The sequence below is a fragment of the Loxodonta africana genome, chromosome 1 (genome assembly GCF_030014295.1).
Source record: "Loxodonta africana isolate mLoxAfr1 chromosome 1, mLoxAfr1.hap2, whole genome shotgun sequence".
Lineage (NCBI taxonomy): Eukaryota > Metazoa > Chordata > Mammalia > Proboscidea > Elephantidae > Loxodonta > Loxodonta africana.
In genome coordinates, this window is record NC_087342.1 from 168,997,439 (window position 1) to 169,020,926 (window position 23,488).

Consider the following 23,488-nt stretch of genomic DNA (forward strand, 5'->3'; position numbering starts at 1 on the left):
CATTGTGGTACTTAGCAATTTGCAAATCTTTGAATCTGAATAAAACTCTTATTTTATGAAACTCTGTTTTGTTTTTAACACCACCCATGTAGCCTCTTCAATCCATGGCTACCTGACTTTCACAGGCTGCTCTCATGGTCAAATGCTCCCAGCCAATCCCACCCTGGGAGCCCTGGTGGCGCAGTGGTAAAGCTCTTGGCTGCTAAATGAAAGGTTGACAAGTTTGAACCTACCCAGCTGCTCTGAGGGAGAAAAGACCTGGTAATTGGCTCCCATACAGATTACAGCCCAGGAAACTCTATGGGGCAGCTCTACTCTGTCACATGGGGTTGCTTGATTCACCCAACAACAGTCCCACTGTTGCCAGCCCTGTGTCCTCTGTGATTTTTCTGCAATACCTGACCTTCACCATGCTCTACTCCTTCAATCTCTTCTCCCTTGGCTTCCACGAAGCAAGTTTTCCTGGCTGCTCTTCCTCGCTTATCCCTGAAACGCTAGCATTACTGAGACTTCATTCCTCCTCTCTCTATATACACACTGCTGCAAGTTCTCAACTCTGTTCATGGGCTCACTGACCACCACCATCACCAGCCTCCCTGTCTCTCCCTGACTCCCGATCTGATTTTTCTAAGCACCTGGTAGACAGCCCTGCATGCATCCTGCACAGGCTGTTTTCAAGGGCTCCACATTGTATATGAGATAAGGTCTCATCCCATTTGGCATGTATACCAGGCCCTCGAGGCCTGGACCTGCCTCTCTTTCCGGGCTCCTCTCCTGCTACTTCAGCTCCAGCCACACTGCCTGCATATCTGCTGTAACGATACACCTCTGCTTTTGTACACACTGTTCTCTCAACAAGGCCCTTCCCATCTGCTCAAAGAACTACACATCTTTCAAAACTGAGCTCCTTTCTAGGAAGCCTGGCTTCTGGGAGCAGTCTTGGATGCTCCTCCCTCCTCTGGGCTCCCAGAGGACCTATAATTAACTTTAATAACTGCCCCCCCACACCATCAAATTGCTGAAAATGCTTGACTGCATCCCTATTTCCCCTAGTAAACTCTGTTTCTGCGAGTATTCCCAGCACTGCCCGTGCTGATACAAGGCAGTAGCTTAATAAGTGTTTGTGAAGTAATTATTTTTATTTACTTAAGTAATCTTTTCATCCAGTCATACCTATACACTCACTGTGATTTCTCACCTGAAAAATTCATTATATTAGTATTAGGATAACCATCACTGTCATAAGCATCTTCGGCTTCTCTCTATGGGGCAATGGACTTGGGGGACCTCTCTTAGACTAAACCAGGATGGAAAGATATTACAAAAAGCACAAATAATTAAGAAAATATGAACCATCTACAACAATCAATAAACATGCTGAGACATGAAAGAAAATTAAGTACATGAAATCAGAAGCTGCTTTAGAAAGCAACATGTTAAAAAAGCCCAAAGCCACTTAAAAGGGAGAAATTTTAAGCTTCCAAAGTCTAAAAGAAGTAATAAAAAATAAGTCCAAAATAATGGTCACAAATTCTCATAAAACATAAGGGATTGGTCAATTGAATTTAAACACCAGTAGAATTGCTTTTACGTCGTTCGGCTCATCTAAAAGGTTCCCAAACATCTGTAAGCATGAAATATCCTAGAATTAGAAGACAACCACACAATAAATGCGTGCTAGAAAAATATAAAAAAATATTTACTCTGATTCTCTAAAAGGGTGGGCTGGTATTATTTCCTGTTTTGGTATCAGACTATGGCCAAAATACTCTTAAAGACTAGATCACACAACAAATGCCACAGAAGTAAAAATGATAGTAAACATTCATTTTCTGCCTTTATTAGTCAGTTTTGGATAAACAGGGCCAACTGCCCCAGGAGAAGAGAAGGAGCTGGTACAACATGAGAATATTACAGAAAGCAAATTTTCTACGTTCATAGGTTTCTGGCACTGACAATTAGATTGGTACAAACTTCATCATCTATTACCACCTCTCTCATTCATTCATCAAGTATTTATATGCATCTACTTTTTTTTACTCTGTATACTGGGCTCTGGGACACAACAGTGGGCAAAACTGCATTCTAGAGGGGAGATGGATGAAGACAAACAAATGAAAACAATGTCCGGGGTGGTAAGTGCAATGGAGAAAACAATAAAGCTGGATACTGAGAAGAGGCGGTAGGGAATGGCTGCTACTTTAGACAGGATGGTTAGGGAAGGAGTCTCTGATCAATGTGGTGAAAAGTAAGTGAAAGAGTAGGCCAGGAGTTGGGGTGAGCTTTCGAGACAGAGAGAGGAGAAAGATCGAGGAGGCCAGTAGGACTCCAACTGAGTGAGAGAAGGAGAGACCAAGGGCCAGACTGTGGGGATCTTGTGGGCATTACTGAAGACTGATCAAACTAGCAGACAAACATAATCCTAAGGGCTATGCAATTTATTAAGAAGCCACATTATCCTATCAAACAACAGCAAACAGCCATTTCCTGTTTATTGCTGATCTCTGAACTGGCTGCCCTCCTGGCTAATGCTGGCCCCAGGCAGGAAGCCTGCCCAATAATGTATCGAGTACAACATAAATCATTCATGCAAACTGAGATCACCACTAACTCTCCTCTCAATACTGTGGGGTGCTGTGTTTACAGGAGACCATAATTCACAGATGTCACCCCAAGGAAAGATCTGAGCTAGATTACACTTATACTTCTCTACTGATGAAACAGCACCGTATCAGAGTCATCTGAGCAGAAAAAAGCCAGTTTCACTGCCACCATATAAACTGGCCCTGATATCAGCCCTTTTCTAGATCAAGGCAACCCCAGTGGCTTCATGCCTCTTCTCTGCCTCCAGCACCTCCTATTCCAGGCCCTCATCTTGCCCCTTCTCTCACAGACCCCAGGCATTTGAAGAACTAGTGAGGCCAATATGAGTCTCCTGGCTCCAAATGGGTCCAAGAGAGGAGGGATGGAGGCCTGAGGGTTACGGACAGAATGCAAACTCAAGTGGGAAGCAGACATGTGAGAAGAGCTACATAGCCCAGTCTTCCTGGGGTTGTCTTTCATTCTACTCAGGCTGAGCAGAGGCTCAGATAGTTGTATATAAGTGGGGAAACATTACTTAATAAAAAACAACATGTTCAAGACACTAACTTTCCAAAAATGTTGAGTTTGCCATAGAAAATAATAAGGTCCTTGGAGAAAAAGAAACAGGCCATTCAGTAGGTTTATTAAAAGAAAATCTTGGAGGAATACAAACTTAAAATGATGGAATGAATTTCTGTGAGCAGAATTTTAGGTGCTGTGATAAAAGGACGGGGTAGAGTGCTGAGAAGACCTTTAAATCCCACCGAGGCCACTGCCTATGCTGCATTTTCTTAGGAAAGTGTGGTCGTCGGCAGGACTAATCCTGGTTACTCCACTCTCTCCCCTTCCAGGCATGTGAAGAACTGGCTGTTGCACTCCTCTGCCCGCTACTTGGGGCAGCTTCTTGGGGCAAAGTGGCACCATGCTTAGGAGCAACACAGAATCAGAGGCCAAGGGTTAAGTACCACTTGCCAGTTACTCAATGTGTGATTTGGGCCAACTTGCTTAACTTCCCTACACCTCAGGCTCCTCATCTAGAAAACAGAGCTCACAGAAGTGTGTACCTCAAAGGGTGGTTTTTCTGAGAACAAATGAGATAATGCAGAGAACGTGGCATGGAGACTGACATATTGCAAGCACACACTTATGCTATATTTTTAAGTAACAGCTGAATATCCCCCTTCCCTGTTTCCTCTTCCAGACTGAGTTCCCAAGGGCATGAACAAGAAAGGATGCGTCCAAAGAGGAGTTGGGATTTGGCTGAATAATGAAACATGCAGAATTTTCAAAGATGGAGTAAGGAAAAATGAGCAGTCCTGGGGTGGAAAGAGGAGCTGAGACAGAGGTGAGTCTTAGTATGGTGGTCACGGGCTTGGTTGGGAGGTGAGCCTGGCTGGCATGGAGAACTGAGGTGGGGACTCTACCTGGGACAGTGTGATAGGGTGAATGTGTTTTATACATGGAAAGGACATGAAGTTTGCGGGGGGCTAAAGGGTGGAATGTTATGGATTGAATTGTGTCCCCCCTAAAATGCCTACACCTGTGGATGTAATCCCATTTAGAAATAGTTTTCTTTGTTATGCTAATGAGACCATATCAGGGTAGAGTGTTCTTAAACCTAATCACTTTGAGATATAAAAAGAACAGATTAGGCACAGAGACAATCAAGCACAAAAGGAGGAAAGACAGATGTCACCTATCTTTGAGAAATGCTTGGATAGAGAAGCTGAGTCAAGGATTTTCCCCCAGAGTGGACAGAAAGAGAGACTTTCCTAGGGCTGGTGCCCTGAATTCAAACTTCTAACCTCCTAAACTGTAAGATAATAAGTTTCCGCTCATTAAAGGCATCCACTTGTGGTATTTCTGCTACAGCAGTACCAAGAAACTAAGACAGGCAGTGAGGCAGCACCAGTGCAGGTCTGGGTGGAGGAAGGTACCAAAACTTGGATGGAAGAGCTAGACTCAACACCATGACCAACAACCTCTGTGTGTCCCCGTTCAGTGCCCTCACCATGCTCTCCACTTAGATAATATCCTACCATCCTAGTTTTAACTATTATGACATTTCTAATCTACATGTTAGATTTGCTCAGCACTGGGAATGAACAGAGAATGATTGTCTACCTCTATAAGCCCAGGTCAGTGGACACTTAATCCAAATCAAAAGATTATACTTGTAGAAATGGAAAAATTTTCCTCCCATCTTCACAGACCAATGATAGTTACGCCAATAATGGTTTTTCCTCCAGGGAGATAATGGAATCTCCCCAGTGCTAGGTCTGTTTTTACTCACCCTATCATCCATCGACCATCAATGTAACTCCAAGCAAAGTGGATGAGAGGGAAGGAAACTACACAGCAGATGGAGAGTCCACACTAAGCTCCTATTGTCTCTTTTCTCCCTTTGCCCTAAAAGACAGAGTAGAGCCAGAAGCCAAAGAACAGCTATTTGGCAATCTATATAAAATGTTCCCCTGGGGTTTAGGAATAGTACCATCACAGAAAGGCAGAATAAAGATTACCCCAACCCTCTCTTGCTATGCTTCCTCAACACAGAAACTATCCAAACAATTATCAGACTTCCATTCCTAGATGCTCTTCTAATCCTATTACTTCTTTGTCTAACTTCACTTATCAAGAAGACAGAAGTACACAGACAGACACTGGAATGGATGCACCCCTCCAAGAAAAAGCAGTAGAGAAGGTCACCTGTTTTGGGTATAGAAGTTCTTATTCAGATTCATTGCACAAGAAGTAGAAGTCTTGGGGTAGTTTCCAAAATAAATCTGTGAATATTCTTTTGAATTTACGTTAGAAGCTGTCTGGTGCCAATATCAGCATTAATAACAACCCCTGAATAAGATCTTGGTGGAAGCTTTTCTGTCTCCCTTTGGAAGCCAAGCAAAGATAAGAAGACAAAAACAAAAAGTTTTATTTCATTTTCTGAACATATTTTTAAATGGTGTTTCAAGCTGCCAAATAGTGGCTAACATTTAACACTTAAAGTTTCTCAGATTAAAACACACACACACACACACACACACACACACACACACGTGCTCACCAAACACAAATGGACAAGGCAAAAAGGTTACATGCAACAAGGAGACTGGGAAGTAAATATTAAAATAAACCAAACCAAAACCAAACCCAGTGCCGTCGAGTCGATTCCGACTCATAGCGACCCTAGAGGACAGGGTAGAGCTGCCCCATAGAGTTTCCAAGGAGTGCCTGGTGGATTCGAACTGCCGACCCTTTTTTTTAGCAGCTGTAGCACTTAACCACTACGCCACCAGGGTTTCCAAACATTAAAATAGATCATAAAAACATTTATCTGTATGTGAATTTATGGGCCCTTACTGTCTCCCGTTTACACAGGGAATATTTTTTATTGTTTAATAGGTTCCACAAGGGTTCACAAAGTTGTCACCAGATACTAACATGGTGCAGAAACATACTTCTAATAGTAAGAGAGCTTGGGTCCATTTAGTCTAATTTATTTATTTTAGAGATGAAAAAACTGAGCTATAGAGACAGCGAATAACTTATCCTGATAACCAAATGCACAGGACCAGCACAGATCTAGGTCCCTAGGTGGCACAAACAGTCTGCACTCAACTGCTAACCTAAAGGTTGGTGGTTCAAACTCACCAAGGTATCATTAAATAAAAGGCCTGGTGAACTGCTTCTGTTAAGGTTACAGCCAAGAAAATACTATGGAGCAGTTCTACTATGCACACATGGGGTCACCATGAGTTGGAATGGACACGTTGTTAGGTGCCCTCGAGTCAGTTTTGACTCAGCAACCCTATGTACCACAGAAAAAAACGCTGCTCAGTCCTGCACCATGCTCACGATTGTTATTATGCTTGAGCCCCCTGTTGTAGCCCATTGTTGTAGCCACTGTGTCAATCCATCTCGTTGAGGGTCTTCCTCTTTTCCGCTGATGTCCTTCTTCAGGGACAGATCCTTCCTGACAACACATCTAAAGTATGTAAGATACAGTCTCGCCATTCTTGCTTCTAAGGAGCATTGTGGTTGTACTTCTTCGAAGACAGATTGGTTCGTTCTTTTGGCAGTCCGTGGTATATTCAATATTCTTTGCCAACACCACAATTCAAAGGCTTCAGTTCTTCTTTGCTCTTATTCATTGTCCAGCTTTCGCATGCATATGATTTGATTGCAAATACCATCGGTTGGGTCAGGCGCACCTTAGTCTTTGCTTTTCAACACCTTAAAGAGGTCTTTTGCAGCAGATTTGCCCAATGCAATTCATGTTTTGATTTCTTGACTGCTACTTCCATGGGTGTTGACTGTGGATCCAAGTAAAAAGAAATCCTCGACAACTTCAATCTTTGATGTGGCTTATCAGTCTAGTTGTGAGGATTTTTGTTTTCTTTATGTTGAGGTGTAATCCATACTGAAGGCTGATCTTCATCAGTAAGTGCTTCAAATTCTCTTCACTTTGAACAAGCAAGGTTGTATCATCTGCGTAACGTAGGTTGTTAATGAGTCTTCCTCCAATCCTGATGCCCTGTTCTTCTTCATACAGTCCAGTTTCTTGGATTATTTGCTCAACATATAAATTGAACAGTTATAGTGAAAGGACACCCTTCCTGACTTTAAACCACGCAGTATCTCCTTGTTCTCTCCGAACAACTGCCTCCTGACCTATGTACAGGTTCCTCATGAGCACAATTAAAGGTTCTGGAATTTTCATTCTTCACAATGTTATCCACAATTTTTTATGATCCACACAGTCAAATACCTTGGCATAGTCGATAAAATACAAGTAAACATCCTTCTGGTATTCTCTGCTTTCAGCCAGGATCCATCTGATATCAGCAATGATATCCCTGGTTCCATGTCCTCTTCTGAAGCTAGCCTGAATTTCTGGCAGTTCCCTGTCGATACACTGCTGTAGCCACTTTTGAATGATCTTCAACAAAACTTTATTTGCATGTGATATTAATGATATTGTTTGATAATTTCAACATTCAGTTGGATCACCTTTCTTAGGAACAGGCATAAATATGGATCTCTTCCAGTTGGTTGGCTAGCTAGCAGTCTTCCAAATTTCCTGGCATAGATGAATGAACACTTCCTGCACTGCATCCATTTGTTAAAACATATCAACTGATACTCTGTCAGTTCCTGGAGCCATGTTTTTTGCTAATGCCTTCAGTGCAGCTTGGACTTCTTCCTTCAGTACCATCAGTTCTTGATCATACACTACCTCTTGAAATGGTTCAACATCGACCAGTTCTTTTTGGTATAATGGCTCTGTGTATTCCTTCCATCTTTTTTTTTTTGATGCTTTCTGTGTTGTTTAACATGCAACTTGAGGCTTGAGTTTTTTCTTCAGTTCTTTTAGCTTGAGAAATGCCGAGTGTGTTCTTCCTTTTTGGTTTTCTATCTCCAGCTCTTTGCACATGTCATTATAATACTTCACTTTGTCTTCTCGAGCCACCCTTTGAAATCTTCTGTTGGCTTCTTTTACCTCACCATTTCTTCCTTTTGCTTTAGCTGTTCAACGTTCAAGAGCAAGTTTCAGAATCTCTTCTGACATCCATTTTGGTCTTTTATTTCTTTCCTGTCTTTTTAATGACCTCTTGCTTTCTTCATGTATGATGTCCTTGATGTCATTCCACAACCCGTCTGGTCTTTGGTCATTAGTGTTCAACATGTCAAATCTATTCTTGTGATGGTCTCTAAACTCAGGTGGGTATACTCAAGGTCGTACTTTGGCTCCTGTGGACTTGTTCTAATTTTCTTCAGTTTCAACTTGAACTTGCATATGAGCAACTGATGATCTGTTCTACAGTCTGCCTCTAGCCTTGTTCTGATGGACGATATTGAGCTTCTCCATTGCCTCTTTCCACAGATGTAGCTGATTTGATTCCTGTGTGTTCCCACTGGTGAGGTCCATGTGTATAGTCGCCGTTTATGTTGGTTAAGGTATCTGCAATGGAGAAGTCGTTAGTCTTGCAAAATTCTATCATGGGATCTCCAGTATCGTTTCTATCACCAAGGTCATATTTTTAACTACCAATCCTTCTTTGTTTTCAACTTCTGCATTCCAATCACCAGTAATTATCAACGCATCCTGATTGCATGCTCCATCAATTTCAGACTGCAGAAGCTAGTAAAAATCTTCAATCTTCAAATCATCTTTGTCCTTAGCGGTTGGTGTGTAAATTTGAATAACAGTCGTATTAATTGGTCTTCCTTGTAAGCGTGTGTATATTATCCTATCACTGACAGCATTGTTACTTCAGGATAGATCTTGAAATGTTCTTTTTGACAATGAATGCAACACTATTCCTCTTCAAGTTGTCATTCCTGGCATTGTAGCCCATCTGACTGATTCAAAATGGCCAATACCCGTCCATTTCAGCTGACAAATGCCTAGGATATCAATCTTTATGTGTTCCATTTAATTTTTGATGATTTCCAATTTTGCTAGATTCATACTTCATGCATTCCAGGTTTTGATTATTAATGGATGTTTGCAGCTGTTTCTTCTCATTTTGAGTTGTGCCACATCAGCAAATGAAGGTCCCGAAAGCTTGACTCCATCCATGTCATTAAGGTTGACTCTACTTTGAGGTGGCAGTTCTTCTCCAGTTGTCTTTTGAGTGCCTTCCAACCTGGAGGGGCTCGTTTTTCAGTACTGTATCAGACAATGTTCTGCTGCTATTCATAAGGTTTTCACTGGCTAATTCTTTTTTTTTTTTTTTTTAATTCTTTTCAGAAGTAGATGGCTGGGTCCTTCTTTCTGTCTTAGTCTGGAAGCTCAGCTGAAACGTGTCCACCATGGGTGACCCTGCTGGTATCTGAATACCGGTGGCATAGCTTCCAGCATCACAACAACACGCAAGCCTCCACAGTACGGCAAACTGACAGACATGTTGGGGACCAATAGGATGGCGACTAATAAGAACAACAGTACAGATCTGGAGTTCTGGGCTCTAGTTCTCGCTTTGCCAATTATTAACAGTGTGACCTTGCTTAAGATACATGTATCTATTGAGTTTTAGTTTCCTCATGTATAAAGTGACAGGACTCAGCTAGATGAACTCTAATGCATATGTAACTGGAAGGCATACAACTTCACCCTGAACCCAAAACGTATCACTTGGGAAAAAGAAAAAGTGGCAGTTATGAAATTAGGGACCTGTACACTCTCTGTAGGTTGATTTATGTCCTGCTTCCATTCCAGACATTGGGCCTCTGAAGGATGAACTGTACTCACATCCTTCACAGGAGACAGTGCAGGAGGGTGTTTGAAAATTGGTTATCCAAAGAAGTGGACTCTAGCACAGAATCAAATACCTGGAGAACCATCTGGACACTAGCTTGCCCTACTTCCTCACTGTGCCAGAGATAACCCTTCTGAGATTATCTTAATGCTCACATATTGCCATACACTGAAGGCCTGTTTTGCCTAATGTGGTGGACAGCTATTTGTCACCTCAATATCCATCCTTCTGTTTTCTTGAAAATAAGGTCTCAATTTTTAGTTATACACGTTTTTCTTTTTTTTTTTTTTTACCCCGGGAATAAAGACTACATCCCTTAACCTCCTTGCCACCGCATGTGAGTAAGTTTTTGTCAATAAGATACAAGCAGATGTGATGCCTGGCAGTATCTACCAGACAAGACAGCTGGCTGGAATGTGGATATAATATGGCTGAAGCAACAACAAAGAAGGAGCTGGAACTCCTTACAGCGTGGACACCATTTTGGTCCTGAATGACTCCCTCTGCACTTCTGTGTGAGAGGGAAATAAACATCCATCTTCCTTAAGCCATGATTATTTTGATTTTTTCCCTCTGTTGCTTACAGCTGATTCTAATCTGAAGAATACAACTTGAGATTCAGATTCATTTTTAAAAACAGAAACAATTATTAAAATGGCAAAAGACAAGTACCATGAAGAAACAGACTAGTCACAGATGTTACCATGGCAAAACACTTCCATTGATTCATTTCTAATAAGAAGGAAGTGATTCTTCACCTTTTTTTTTTTTAAATATAGGATGAAATGTACTGTTCTTTACCAAGATAGTTTTCTAGCAAGAAGCTGGTAGCTAGTTGTTGGCGGTGGGTAACCTGAAATCCACCCACCCTGATATTCTAGCGAAACTCAGCAACCTGCAACTCTTAAGGATCTCAAAAGCCACTATCCTTAAAGCAATGTAAACAAAACTTGAACCTATTTAGATGACTTTATTACATAAAACAGCAAACTTAGTAATATCTGTAGATAATCTGAAATACTAAATTTTTTGTATATACTATAGGTGGGCAAATCTCCGATGAGTATAGGTTGTCAACTATGGCATTAGGCTTATGTATAGTATGATCTGTCTGTTATGAACTCTAATACAACAACATACTTAAAGAACAATAAACCTAGACAGCTTTCTAGAAATGAACCTAAGCCATTCCAATTAAATCAACATCTGTCTTTTTCATTAACATCTCAGCAAAGCAAGCTCAGCAAATTCCCATGATGGTGGGACACTGCGCCATGTTCCCCAGGAGAGCCAACCAAAGGGGCTTCCTTTGCCCACCACCCTCCCCAGGCTGTACCAGGCACAGGCTCAGCTGCTTCTCTGGTTCCCAACTCAAGGTAGACTACATTCATAATGTAACTAGGGCTTATTGCCTCAAAGAAAAGATCAGAGAAACGAAGAAGTTCAACAGAACTGAATCTGCACTGGATTTTCACCCACTTTTTTTTTCTGCCACAGAAGCCCCACAAGACACCTATCATTATGGGATTTTGCCCAGCTACTGAGAAGGGTTTGCTCAATTCTTGAGGCCACCTTGTGATTTTTACTGCAAAATGACGTCCTTTATTAAAACATGGAAGAGAATTTCTTTTTATTTCATGGAGACTGTAGCAACTACAGACTTGGCCATGTAACTAATTTCTCTATTATAAGATAGCAAGAAAAAAGACTCTTTTTTTTATCATTCTACGGTCAAATTACTTTAACACAGCTGGTATCTAAAGAAGAGGAAACAGACACAAATATACATCCTCTTTGAATATGAATGTTATGCCCTTGCCTAGCAGACCAGCATCATTAAGAAATCTAAAACAGAGCATGAATGTTTGTGCAAGAATATTCCACCTGAGGCATAATATAAAAAATAACATGAATGACTAGGCAGTGGATTGTCAAGAATAATTGATCCAGCTCAAAGCACACTATACATACACGCTTTAAGCTAAATCGGTTATAATTATACATAAGGATAGCAACCCCTCGAAAAGTTCTTTTTGAAAACACTCACCCACTCTTTACTAACATTTTCTTAAGATTTCTGACTGACACCTAATTGCAAGAATGCAGTACTACAGAAAAATAAAATCGCAAGTTCAATAGTCAACTCCCCAAGGGTGTAGCTAAGTCAATACTCATAAACCTCATGTGCCGTGCACTCAGCATAGAAGTTAATGAGTACTAAAACACTAATTAACGTTCTAAGAACCTGTTCTCTAAATGGTAAAGCCAGTATGCTAGCAACCACAAATTAGTTATCACCAAAGTTAAAAAAAAAATCTAGATTAAATTAAGAAAAAGAAAATTCCACTCCTCCTGTCCCAAGGCATCTTGATAAACTCAAAGAATCATCTAATCTTAACATTTGTGTTAAGCTTCACAACAAACCTCCTTAGGGATAGTCTCAATATTTCACATGCATTACTATAGGTAATCCTCAGAAAAGTAAAATTCATACTAAGTATAACAGATGAGGGATAAAAATAATAAACCCATGCTGCACGTTTATAATCCTTGTTATTTTCCCTGTCGATTTAATTTTACTTTTACCCCATAAAATATGGTTACTTGCATTTTTTTTTTTTCTTTTACAAAATGCAGACACTGTTGTTAATGGAGCTCATGCTTAGTATACTCAGCTCACTGTTCTTTTTCAGGTCTATAAATTTTGCCTTTCATTTCTGGAAGAGAAAAGCCAATCTCCTCGCTGGCTGAACAAAAATGAGATTTTGAGAAACCAAAAAGCCATGTTTTTGCTACACTACATTGCTTCGTTATATCCCATCTGACCACAGTGCAAATACTATTCCATCCACAAAAGACAACTGCCAAAGGCAACCACGCTGCACAGGATACTTAGGGTACAGTTACTATCTTCTTGGAATTTACAGTGAAATTATGAAATTACACTGCAACAAAAAGGCAGAGGTGGTGTTACAATTATTTGGGAGTCTCAATGGGGAAGTGGGACTCATAAAAACACCTGGCCCGGACCATAGTCTCGAGGGACGTGTAGGTCAACCGGCATAATATAGGTCATAAAGAAAATGTTTTATATCCCACTTTGGTGAGTTGCATCTGGGGTCTTGAAAGCTTGTGAATTGCCATTTAAGATACATCTATCGGTCCCATCCCGTTTGGAACAAAGGGGAATGATGAAAACCAAAGACATGTGGAAAATGTTAGCCCAAAGGACTGAAGGATCACATGAACCAGAGCCCCCACCAGCCTGAGAGCAGAAGAATTAGATGGTGTCTGGCTACTACCACTGACAGCTCTGACAGGGATCACAACAGAGAGTCCCGGACAGAGAGGGAAAAAAATGTAGAACAAAATTCAAATTCATGAAAAAAGACCAGGGCTACTGGTCTGACAGAGGGTGGAGGAACCCTCAAAACTATGGCTCCTGGACACGCTGCTAACTCAGAACTGAAACTACCCCCAAAGCCCACTTTTCAGACATAGACAGGCCTATAAAACAAACAATAACACACATGAGGAGCATGCTTCTTAGTTCAATCAAATATATAAGACCATATGGGCAACTGCTGCCTAAAAGCAAGACAAGAAGGCCGGAAGGGACAGGAACTGGATGAATGGACACAAGAAACCCAGGGTGCAAAGGAGTGTGCTGTCATATTGTAGGGATTGCAACTAATGTCAAACAATGTGTATACATTTTTGAATGAAAAATTAACTTGTGCTGTAGACTTTCACCCAAAGCACAATTTAAAATAAAATAAAAACACTCTTCACACTTTACCCAGTGCTGTCGAGTCAATTCCGACTCATAGCGACCCTACAGGACAGAGTGGAACTGCCCCATAGAGTTTCCAAGGAGCGCCTGGCAGATTCGAACTGCTGACCCTTTGGTTAGCAGCCATAGTACTTAACCACTACGCCACCAGGGTTTCCTTTTTAGCTTCCCCAAATTCTCTGAATGCTTTTGGGATTATCAATGTCTTTGGGTTAAAATGCCATCATCAGAAAAATACAGAACAAAATTCTAACTCACACACACACACACACACACACACAACCAGTCTTACTGGTCTGATGGAGACTGTGGAGAAACCCCAAGAATATGGCCCCCGGACACCCTTTTAGCTCAGTAATGAAGTCACTCCTGAGGTTCACCCTTCAGCCAAAGATCAGACAGGCTGATAAAGCAAAACAAGACTAAGTGGGCACGCCAGCCCAAGGGCAAGGACTGGAAGGCAGGAGGGGACAAGAAAGCTGGTAATGCGGAACCAGGGTTGAGAAGGGGAGAGTGTTGACATGTCATGGGGTTGGCAACCAATGTCACAAAACAATATGTGTATTAATTGTTTAATGAGAAGGTAGTTTGCTCTGTAAACCTTCACCTAAAGTACAATTTAAAAAAATGCTATCATTAGGACCATGGACGTGCTCCCGCATTGCTGGGGTCTGGACCCAGGGATCTGAAGGAGGGACATGTGAGACAAGATGCCCTTGGAAGAAAAAAAGGGAATGTTCATCTGCAACAGGCAGTGAGCCCAAGCCTGTTGCCACCAAGTTGATTCAGACTCATAGTGACTATATAGGGCAGAGTAGAACGGCCTCACAGGGTTTTCAAGGCTGTAATCCTATAGGGTCGCTATGAGTTCGGAATCGACTTGACAGCAGCGGGGTTTTTTTTTTTTTTTTAATCTTTAGAGAAGCACAATGCCACATCTTTCTTCTATGGAGCGGCTGGTGGATTCAACCACCAACCTTTGGATTAGCAGCCAAGTGCTTTAACCCCTGTGCCACCAGGGCTCCTCCTGGCAGTGGGATCCTGCCCCAAATCCATGTGGAGGTAACAGCCTTGAGGCGATGTTGTGATGACTGCGTGGCTCCAAACATCTCCCTAGCCAGCCTGCCTAGGATGCCTGGGATTCCACCATTAATCCTTCCAGTGAAGTCTCTGAAGTCCTCTATTAACATGTAAATGTTTCTCTTGGAAAGAATAATAAAGTTTAATTCAAGTGAAAAAAAAAAAAGAAGATAGAAAACATCTATCCCACAAAGCCCTGCCCAACCCCGCCCTCTCCTGTGAGGACTTCCATCACCAGGCTGCTCTCTGAACATGGAAACACTGACCCAGGCCCACCGTGATACAGTTTCTCAGGGTGTTTGTGATGTTTTCAGGTCTATATGTCTCAACTTTCCAATATTACAGAAAGTTTTCCAAGGACAGTAACTGTATCTGGAATTTCTTTGTGTCCAAAAAGTACCTGTCATTGCACGTAGTGGTCTTGCCATAAATACTTGCTGATGGACTAAACTGAACTACCACTGCCCTATTACTTCACTTTGTTTAAAACAGCATTGATGATAAACGCAGATAGGATTTTTCAGGAAAATCGCTTATCGCCAAGTCTGTTTTACAGACGTAATTTCTTATGACTGGTATTTTGCCTTTTTTTTTCAAACACATGGTCATAGAGATTCCAATCAATATTAAGGGGTTGTGCCTTTCACAATAAAATGCAGGAAAATGAAAAGATGAATCCATTGCAGATTTGACAAATTTAGCTAAAACTGAACTCTTACATGCACTCTATGCTGGAAGAAAAATTAACAGTATTTTTAAGATTTGATTTTCAAAATTATTTTTCCAACATAAATCAATATCCTACCCAGAGCTACAGGTAGGAATGGATAAAGACTACAAATAGCAGCTTTGCTCTACGACTGTCAGAACAAATTATGATACCATATTTTTCACCTCCCCATTCAAGATGCTCAGGGCCTTGAGCAAATGGAAAGTTGCCCAAAGAGCAGACCTCTGTAGCTTGTTTACCTGTATGTCTGTTTCTTCACCCTTTCTATTCCTCTCTCCTTGGCTTGGTCTTGGCTTGCTACAACCCCAGGTAGAAAGCAGCAGCAAAAGATGTGCATGGTGATGACCATTCTTAGTCAGTGGTGACCAACAATGCCAGGTAACCTAAGCTGCAGTATTTGCTTCAAAATGATAACAAATCTCAGACGATGACACAGAGGAGATGAAGGAGTGACAAATGGTCCAGGGGTTATTCTTTTTACATCACATACAGATTAAATATAAACACCAGGGTCGAGTGGAATTAAAAGTGACATTACCTGAAAGTAACTGAAAACAAAAACAGTATCTTTTTTCAAGACGCTGTAGTTTCTGTTACACACTGTGAGAACGCTTTCCATTCATGCACAAATCCCCTCTCTAGGACCTATTTTTTATAGCACTAGGTTATTGTTGGCAACACTGCTGAAAGCCTAATCAAAATGTGAGAACATCTGTCACACTCACATTCATGTCAAAGCTCTGCTGCACACACTTGAATCTCAACCTGTGCCAAACAGATTTTAGGTGATAAAAAGTCTATGGCATTGTGACATCGTGGTGCAATCAAAGGCACCTATATACAATGCACACATCCTATTTTAATAACTCAGTAACAACAGGTACAATGCACACTATCAGTAGACATAAGACTTTCTGTTGGCAATATACACAGGGCTCTATGCTGCCTACAGGCTTATCTTTATTTTCCAAGGCATGGCAACGAGAAGCAGTGCATTGAAATCTGCAAGCCAATGTGGTGTGTCTGGTTACCGTCTCTTTAAATATTTTCCAAGAATCTTTTTATTTCCCCCTATTGCAGCAGTACAAATGAAGAACCAAAAGAAACCAAACCCAGTGCCATCGAGTTGATTCTGACTCATAGCGACCCTACAGGACTGAGTAGAACTACTCCACAGAGTTTCCAAGGAGCACCTGGAAGATTCAAACTGCCCACCCTTTGGTTAGCAGCCGTAGCACTTAACCACTACGCCACCAGGGTTTCCGTACAGATGAAGACTTGTAAGTATTTAAGTAACTCAAAGTCAGGCAAGTTTTCTTTAGGAGAATGACAGCCAGGCACAGAGGAATTAAGTGAGCACTTTCCTATGACACGGGCAACTGGCAGCGCCCACCTGTATTTCCTTCACAGATTAGTCTGGAAATTTCAGGTGGCTGTGAACACAGCTGATAGGTTTTCATTCTGCACAAGTACTTATTCAGCCGTAAAATTTTACCTTTTCATTCGTAACTGAGAACAATACATATTAGGTGGGAACTAGTTTCTTTTTGTATCATCTGTAAGGAATATTAATGACATGGCTGCACCATGGGAGAAACAACCCAAAACACCCTCCCCAAGAAGGAAGACTGACTTCCCTGAAAGAAGCTGCAGCCCTGGCAGCTGTTATTACTACAGGTGCCCCTCCCTGTCCAGCCCAAAGGTAACTGTGCATTTTGGCACTGGGTGTGGGAAAGAGGCAAAGAGAGGAGAGCAGCGTCTTTTTATACAGAGTTGAGTAGGGCTGCTGAGTAGAGATGAGGAGGGGAAGGAAGGGTAGCCTCTGAAGCCAGTCTGCTGGATTCTGTGGTGGCCAAGGCTGCCCTCTTGAGAGCAGGAGAGGGGACACTCTCTGGGTACTGCTGGGTGTCCTTGGCATAATGGAGGGGAGAGGCAATGGCACACACCCCCTCCCAACCAGGGAGGCCCAGTCAAGGACTAGAATTAGGCTCTGAGAATGCCAAATGTAACAGATGACAGGGACAAATTTTCTACACATGGGGGAAAAAAAAAAAAAAAAACAGCAAAGAACGGTGGGCTAAAATGAAGAGATGTAAAAGTCTCACATTAAACTGATGAACCATGGCAGCAGCTGACAGGGGCTGCAGGCCCCTATGGGATATATCTCCAGGAAATGGCTCAATTTGAGAATGAAACAAGAAACAAGCTCTGATAGACAAGGAAAGCTAAGTCTGTTATATTTATTTCTAATAATATAGAATAAAAAAATAGATACCTGAAATAGTCTAGGTGCCAGACATTTCACATACATCATCTCATATAATCCTACAGGAATCCTGCATAATAAATGCAATCTCCATTTACAGCTAAACAACAACAACAAATTGTGGCAGAAAGGTTTAATGACGTGCCCAGCATCACTCAGTGTGTATGTGGCAGATGTCAAGCCTATCTGATAAGGCTCTTTGACAATGGCCTTGTGCATCTCCTGAGGATGTTCTAATTTTAAATACTATTTAGATATATGCCTAGAATCAGCAAACTTTCTTTAAGGGCCAAATATTTAACAGTTCGGGTTTTGTGAGCCACGTAGTCTCTGTTGGAACTACTGTGCTAAGGCATGACTAGTAGCCGTGGACAATACGTAAGCAGACGGGCAAGTCTGTCTTCTAGTAAAGCAGAAGGCCGGTTTGCTGACAGAAAAAAGGCTGGCAAATTGCAGCCCTGGGCCAAATTCAGCCCACCGCCTGTTTCTGTAAACAAAGCTTAATTTATTTATGATCTAGATGTAGCCTATGTTCTAGACCATCTCCCAGTAGCTGAAGGGTCATTCGCCAGGCTCTAACCACGCCCTAGTTTCACAGTACCACTCTTAGAAAGATCCAGTGCTCTTTGTTCTAACCTTTCTTCATAAATGAAAATAAAATGTTCATTAAAAGCAAAAGTTCTGGTTCCTATAGGTGGCCTCTCATCGCAAAGAAACAGAGGCATTCTGTACCATCAATCATTCAATCAGTTATGTTGTTTCTGAGAGACTCAGTGCGCTGGGGGAGATTCAAAGCTGGGGAGGATTCTTCTTTTGAAAAAATATTTCAGTCTGCTTTCTTTCGCAAATGAAGAAACAGAAGCCTCCAAAAACTTCTCTCTTGGTTCAGTGCTTCTGTCGTTACATCGTGTCTGCTTAACAAAATCTAATTTGTTATCAAAGTAGTACTCTTCATCAGCTGGTATGACCTTTAAGGTTTGCTGTTCAGATAATATATAAAACCTAAACCAAACCCATTGCCATCAAGTTGATTTCGACTCATAGCGACCCTATGGGGCAGGGTAGAACTGCCCCATAGGGTTTCCAAGGCTGTAAATTTTTTTTTTCTATGCAATTCATTTTTTTTTTAAAATTGTGTTTTAGGTGAGAGTTTACAGTGCAAATTAGTTTCTCATTCAAAAATTTATACAAAAATACTTTTGTGACATCAGTTGCAATCCCTGCAATGTGTCAGCACTCTGCCCCTTTCCCTTTCCACCCTAAGTTCTCCATGTCCGTTTGTGTAGTTTTCCTGTGCCTTCCTGCCTTCTTGTATTTGGTCTCAGATACTTGATTGAGCTAAGAAGTCTGTCCCTCACTTGAGTTAACTGTTTTATAAACCAAACCAAACCCAGCATCATCCAGTCTATCCTGACTCATAGCGACCCTATAGGACAGAGTAGAACTGCCCCACAGAGTTTCCAAGGAGCGTCTGGCGGATTTGAACTGCCGACCCTTTGGTTAGCAGGCGTAGCACTTAACCACTACGCCACCAGGGTTTCTGTTTGTTTTATAAACCTGCCTAATCTCTGGCTGAAAGGTGAACTTTGGGAGTGGCTTCAGTTCTGAGTTAGCAGGGTGTCTGGGGTCCATAGTCTTGGGGGTTCCTACAGTCTCTGTTAGACCAGTAAGTCTGGTAATCTTGCAAATTTGTTCCACAGTTTTCTCCTGCTCTGTCTGGGACCCTCTATTGTGATTCCTATCACAGCAGTTGGTAGTGGTAGCCAGGCATCATAGAGTTCTTCAGGGCTCAGGCTGGTGGACGCTGTCGTTCATGTGATTCATTATTCTCTTGGACTAGTATTTTCCTTGTGTTTTTGGTTTTCTTCATTCTCCTTTGCTCCAAATGTGATGGGACCAACAGATGTATCTTAGATGGCCAGTCACAAGATTTTAAGGCCCCAGACGCTACCCACCAAAGTAGGACGTAGAACATTTTATTTATGAACTATGTTATGCCAATTGAACTAGATGTCCCCCGAGACCATGGTCCCCAAACCTCAGCCCCAGTAACTCGGTCCCTCGAGGTGTTTGGATGTGTCTAGGAAACTTCTACGGCTTTGCCTTGGTCAAGTTGTGCTGACTTCCCCTGTATTGTGTGTTGTCTTTCCCTTCATCAAAGACAACACTTGTCTACTGTCTAGTTAGTGATTTCCCCTCCCCAGCCCTCTGCATCAAAGATTGTTTCTTTCTGTGTGTAAACCTTTTCTTGGGTTTTTACAATAGTGGTTTCATACAATATTTTTCCTTTTGTGATTGATTTATTTCACTCAGCGTAGTGCCCTCCAAATTCTTCCATGTTGTGAGACATTTCATAGATTCATCATTATTCTTTATCGTTCTGTAGTATTCCACTGTGTGTATGTACCATGTTTGTTATTCCATTCAGTTGTTGATGGACACTTAGGTTGTTTTCATCTTTTTGCTATTGTGAATAGTGCTGCAATGACCATGGGTGTGCATATGTCTATTTGTGGGATGGCTTTTATTTCTGCAGAGTGTTTTCCTAGGAGTGGGATTGCTGGATCATATGGTGTTTTATTTCTAGCTTTTTAAGGAAGCACCCCATCATTTTCCATTGTGGTTGAACCATTTTACATTTCCAACAGCAGTGCATTAGAGTTCCAATCTCCCTGCAACCTCTCCAACATTTGTTCTTTTTTGTTTTTTTGATTAGTGCCAGTAATGTCAGGTTGAGATGGTATCTCACTGTAGTTTTAATTTGCATTTCTCTAATGGCTAATGATCATAACCATTTCTTTGTGTGTCTGTTAGCTGCCTGAATGTCTTCTTTGGTGAAGTGTCTGTTCATATGCTTTGCCCATTTTTTAAATTAGATTATTTGTCTTTTTGTTGTTAAGGTGTTAAAGTATTCTATAGTGTTTAGAGATTAGACCTTTGTCAGATATGTTGTAGCCAAACATTTTTTTCCTAGTCAGTAGGTTCTCTTTTTACTTTTTTGGTGAAGTCTTTTGATGAGCATAAATGTTTAATTTTTAGAAGATCCCAGTTATCTAGTTTATCTTCTGGTATTTAGGCACTGTTAGTTATGGTCTGTATCCTATTTACGCCTTGTATTAGGGTCCTTAGTATTGTCCCTATTTTTTCTTCAATGATCTTTATCCTTTTAGGTTTTATATTTCACTCTTTGATCCATTTTGAGTTAGTTTTTGTGTACGGTGTGATGTATGGGTCCTGTTTCATTTTTTTACAGATGGCCATCCAGTTTTGCCAGCATCATTTTTTAAAAAGACTGTCTTTTCTCAGAGTTAATGGTCTGACTGAGACTAGAAGAACCCCAGAAGACAGGGCCCCCAGGCACTCTATTAACCCCCAGCTAAAATCATTCCCAAAGTGAAATCTTCAGACAAAGATTAGACTGGGCTATAAAACATAAAATAATCCTCATGAAGAGTGTGCTTCTTAGTTCAAGCAGATACATGAGATTAAATGGGCAGCTCCAGTCCAGTGGCGGGATGAGAAGGCAGAAAGGGATAGAAGCTGGTTGAATGGACATGCGAAACCAGGGTGGAAAGGGGGAGTGTGCTATCATAGTATAGGGATTGCAACTAGGGTCACATGACAATATGTGTATAAATTTCCATATGAGAAATTAACTTGACCTGTATACTTTCACCTAAAGCATAATTTAAAAAAAAAAGACTGTCTTTTCCTTATTTAATAGACTTTGGCTGTTGGTCAAATATCAGCTGATCACAAGTGGATAGATTTACATCCAGGTTCTTGACTCTGCTCCATTGGTCTACGTGTCTGTTATTGAACCAGTATTAGGCTGTTTTGACTACTATGGCTGTACAGTAGGTTCTGAGGTCAGGTAGTGTGAGGCCTCCTATTTTTTTTTTTTTTTTTTTCCTTCATTCATGCTTTGCTTATCTGGGGCCTCTTTCCTTTCCACACAAAGTTTGTGATTAGTTTTTCCATCTCATTAAAGAAAGCTGTTGGTATTTGGATCAGGATTGCATTGTATCTATAGATTGCTTTTCATAGGGTTGACATTTTCACAATGTTGAGTCTTCCTATCCATGAGCATGGTATGTTCTTTCATATATGTAGGTCTCTTTTGGTTTCTTGCAATAGTGTTTTGCAGTTTTCTTTTTATAGGTCTTTTATGTTATTCCTGGTAAGATTCATTCCTAAGTATTTTGTCTTTTTAGGGGCTACTATAAATGGTATTGTTCAAAATAGAAGATTCTTAACTTGAAAAACTGGCTGCCAGAGACTGAATTTGTGGAGGCATGACAATTAAATAGTTAATTCATTCACTCAAATATTTTATCGAGTGTCCACTGTGTGCCAGGCTGAAATAAACAGATTGAAAAGGCCTCATAGCACATCAGTAAATACTTTATGTAGAGCAAATCTATGTTGTTATTTTTGACACCAAAAGACCTGAGCAAGAACATAACCTACTTTCAAGCAGGCAGACTGACACAGACAAACTGTGTTGCTTTGATAGCTATTGCAGTAAGAGCCCCAAGACAAAGAACTCTGGCTTAATGTGAAAAATAGCAGCCATGGGAGCAGAACCTGCAAGCTCTGGGAGGGCAGGAACCATGCCTGGCTCTCTGCTTCGTCTGGAGTGCCTGGCACAATGCCCAGAACACAGCAGGAGCTCCATGAATATTTGCTGTCTGAAACTCCTGACAAGTTGGAGTTTGAAAGCCCCAGTCAGATTTCCTAACATTATACTAACTCTCACATTAAAGAGATCAGATTCTTGATACCTGGACTGTCTGGTAATCGGAAGCATCAATTCCCTTCACAGTCACCTCTCGGAAAACTCTTGGCTCCAGTTCCTCTTTGGTAAGATCACAGTGATAAATAATACCTAAAAAAAAGTAGAATTATCAGTTTAGTCTGGAAGGTTCACTAGACACAAAAGAGGGCAAGAATCACAAAGCACAAACAGATGCCATGAATAGCAAGAGAGAAGCGTTAATCAGGAACCTTGAAAATCACCATGGCTGTGGAAGGGTCACCGCACGAAGAGTCTGGCATGTGGACTGCTATGTAAGTGATCACTCTTCACTATCAACACCATCACTTTTTTTACAACCATAATCTGTGAATCGACTCAATGGCACTGGGTACTGGGAATCTGTGTATAAATTTTAGAAGATTCTTGTGCATTCTGTGAATATGAGGAGTAAAAAATCTAACTGCAGAACTTACAGGTCTTTCCCAAGCCAGGCTGCTTAGGAGTGCAGGTCATAGTAAATGGTCAACTTCATCTAGGGCCATTTTACCTGAGAGGCAGAAAATTCAGTGACTTGCTCAAGGTCAAAACCTTGGGGGTTTCGTGGCGGCTATCCTGGGGCTCCTGCTACATGACATCTATCCCATCTGTCACATATATGTGGACAGCAATCATCAACCAAAGGCGACCAGGCACCCATTTCAGAGCTGCCTTTTAAATTTTGGTTATCCCAGTAACTGTGCACAATACAGAATGATAGTATGCACCAAGAATTCCAACGTATTTAACCACTAATGCCATTTTCTGAATTTAATGCTACTACCTGCTAACATTTAAAAATTAAATGAAAGAAACAATAAGTAAGACAAATAATGTTTGAAAACAATCATACTGCTGTGGTTTATGAAACAGGATTAGTCACTCACAGAGTGGTTAGTACAGAAACAGCATTCCCTCCCAATAATACTTTAAACGTATGCTGTCAAGTCTATGAAAAGTCTATTTAGAGATCCCAATA

At 41.2% G+C, this 23,488-nt stretch overlaps 1 protein-coding gene across 3 annotated transcripts in view; it reads right to left on the reverse strand.

The window, feature by feature from the left end:
- The window catches only part of PREP (prolyl endopeptidase), a 142,644-nt gene that overhangs the window by 27,477 nt on the left and 91,679 nt on the right, over positions 1 to 23,488 (reverse strand). For all 3 annotated transcript variants that reach the window (XM_064289275.1, XM_064289276.1, XM_064289278.1), the window contains one exon: positions 22,499 to 22,602. In XM_064289275.1, the coding sequence (XP_064145345.1) occupies positions 22,499 to 22,602 (104 nt within the window). The remainder of the gene's footprint in view (positions 1 to 22,498; positions 22,603 to 23,488) is intronic.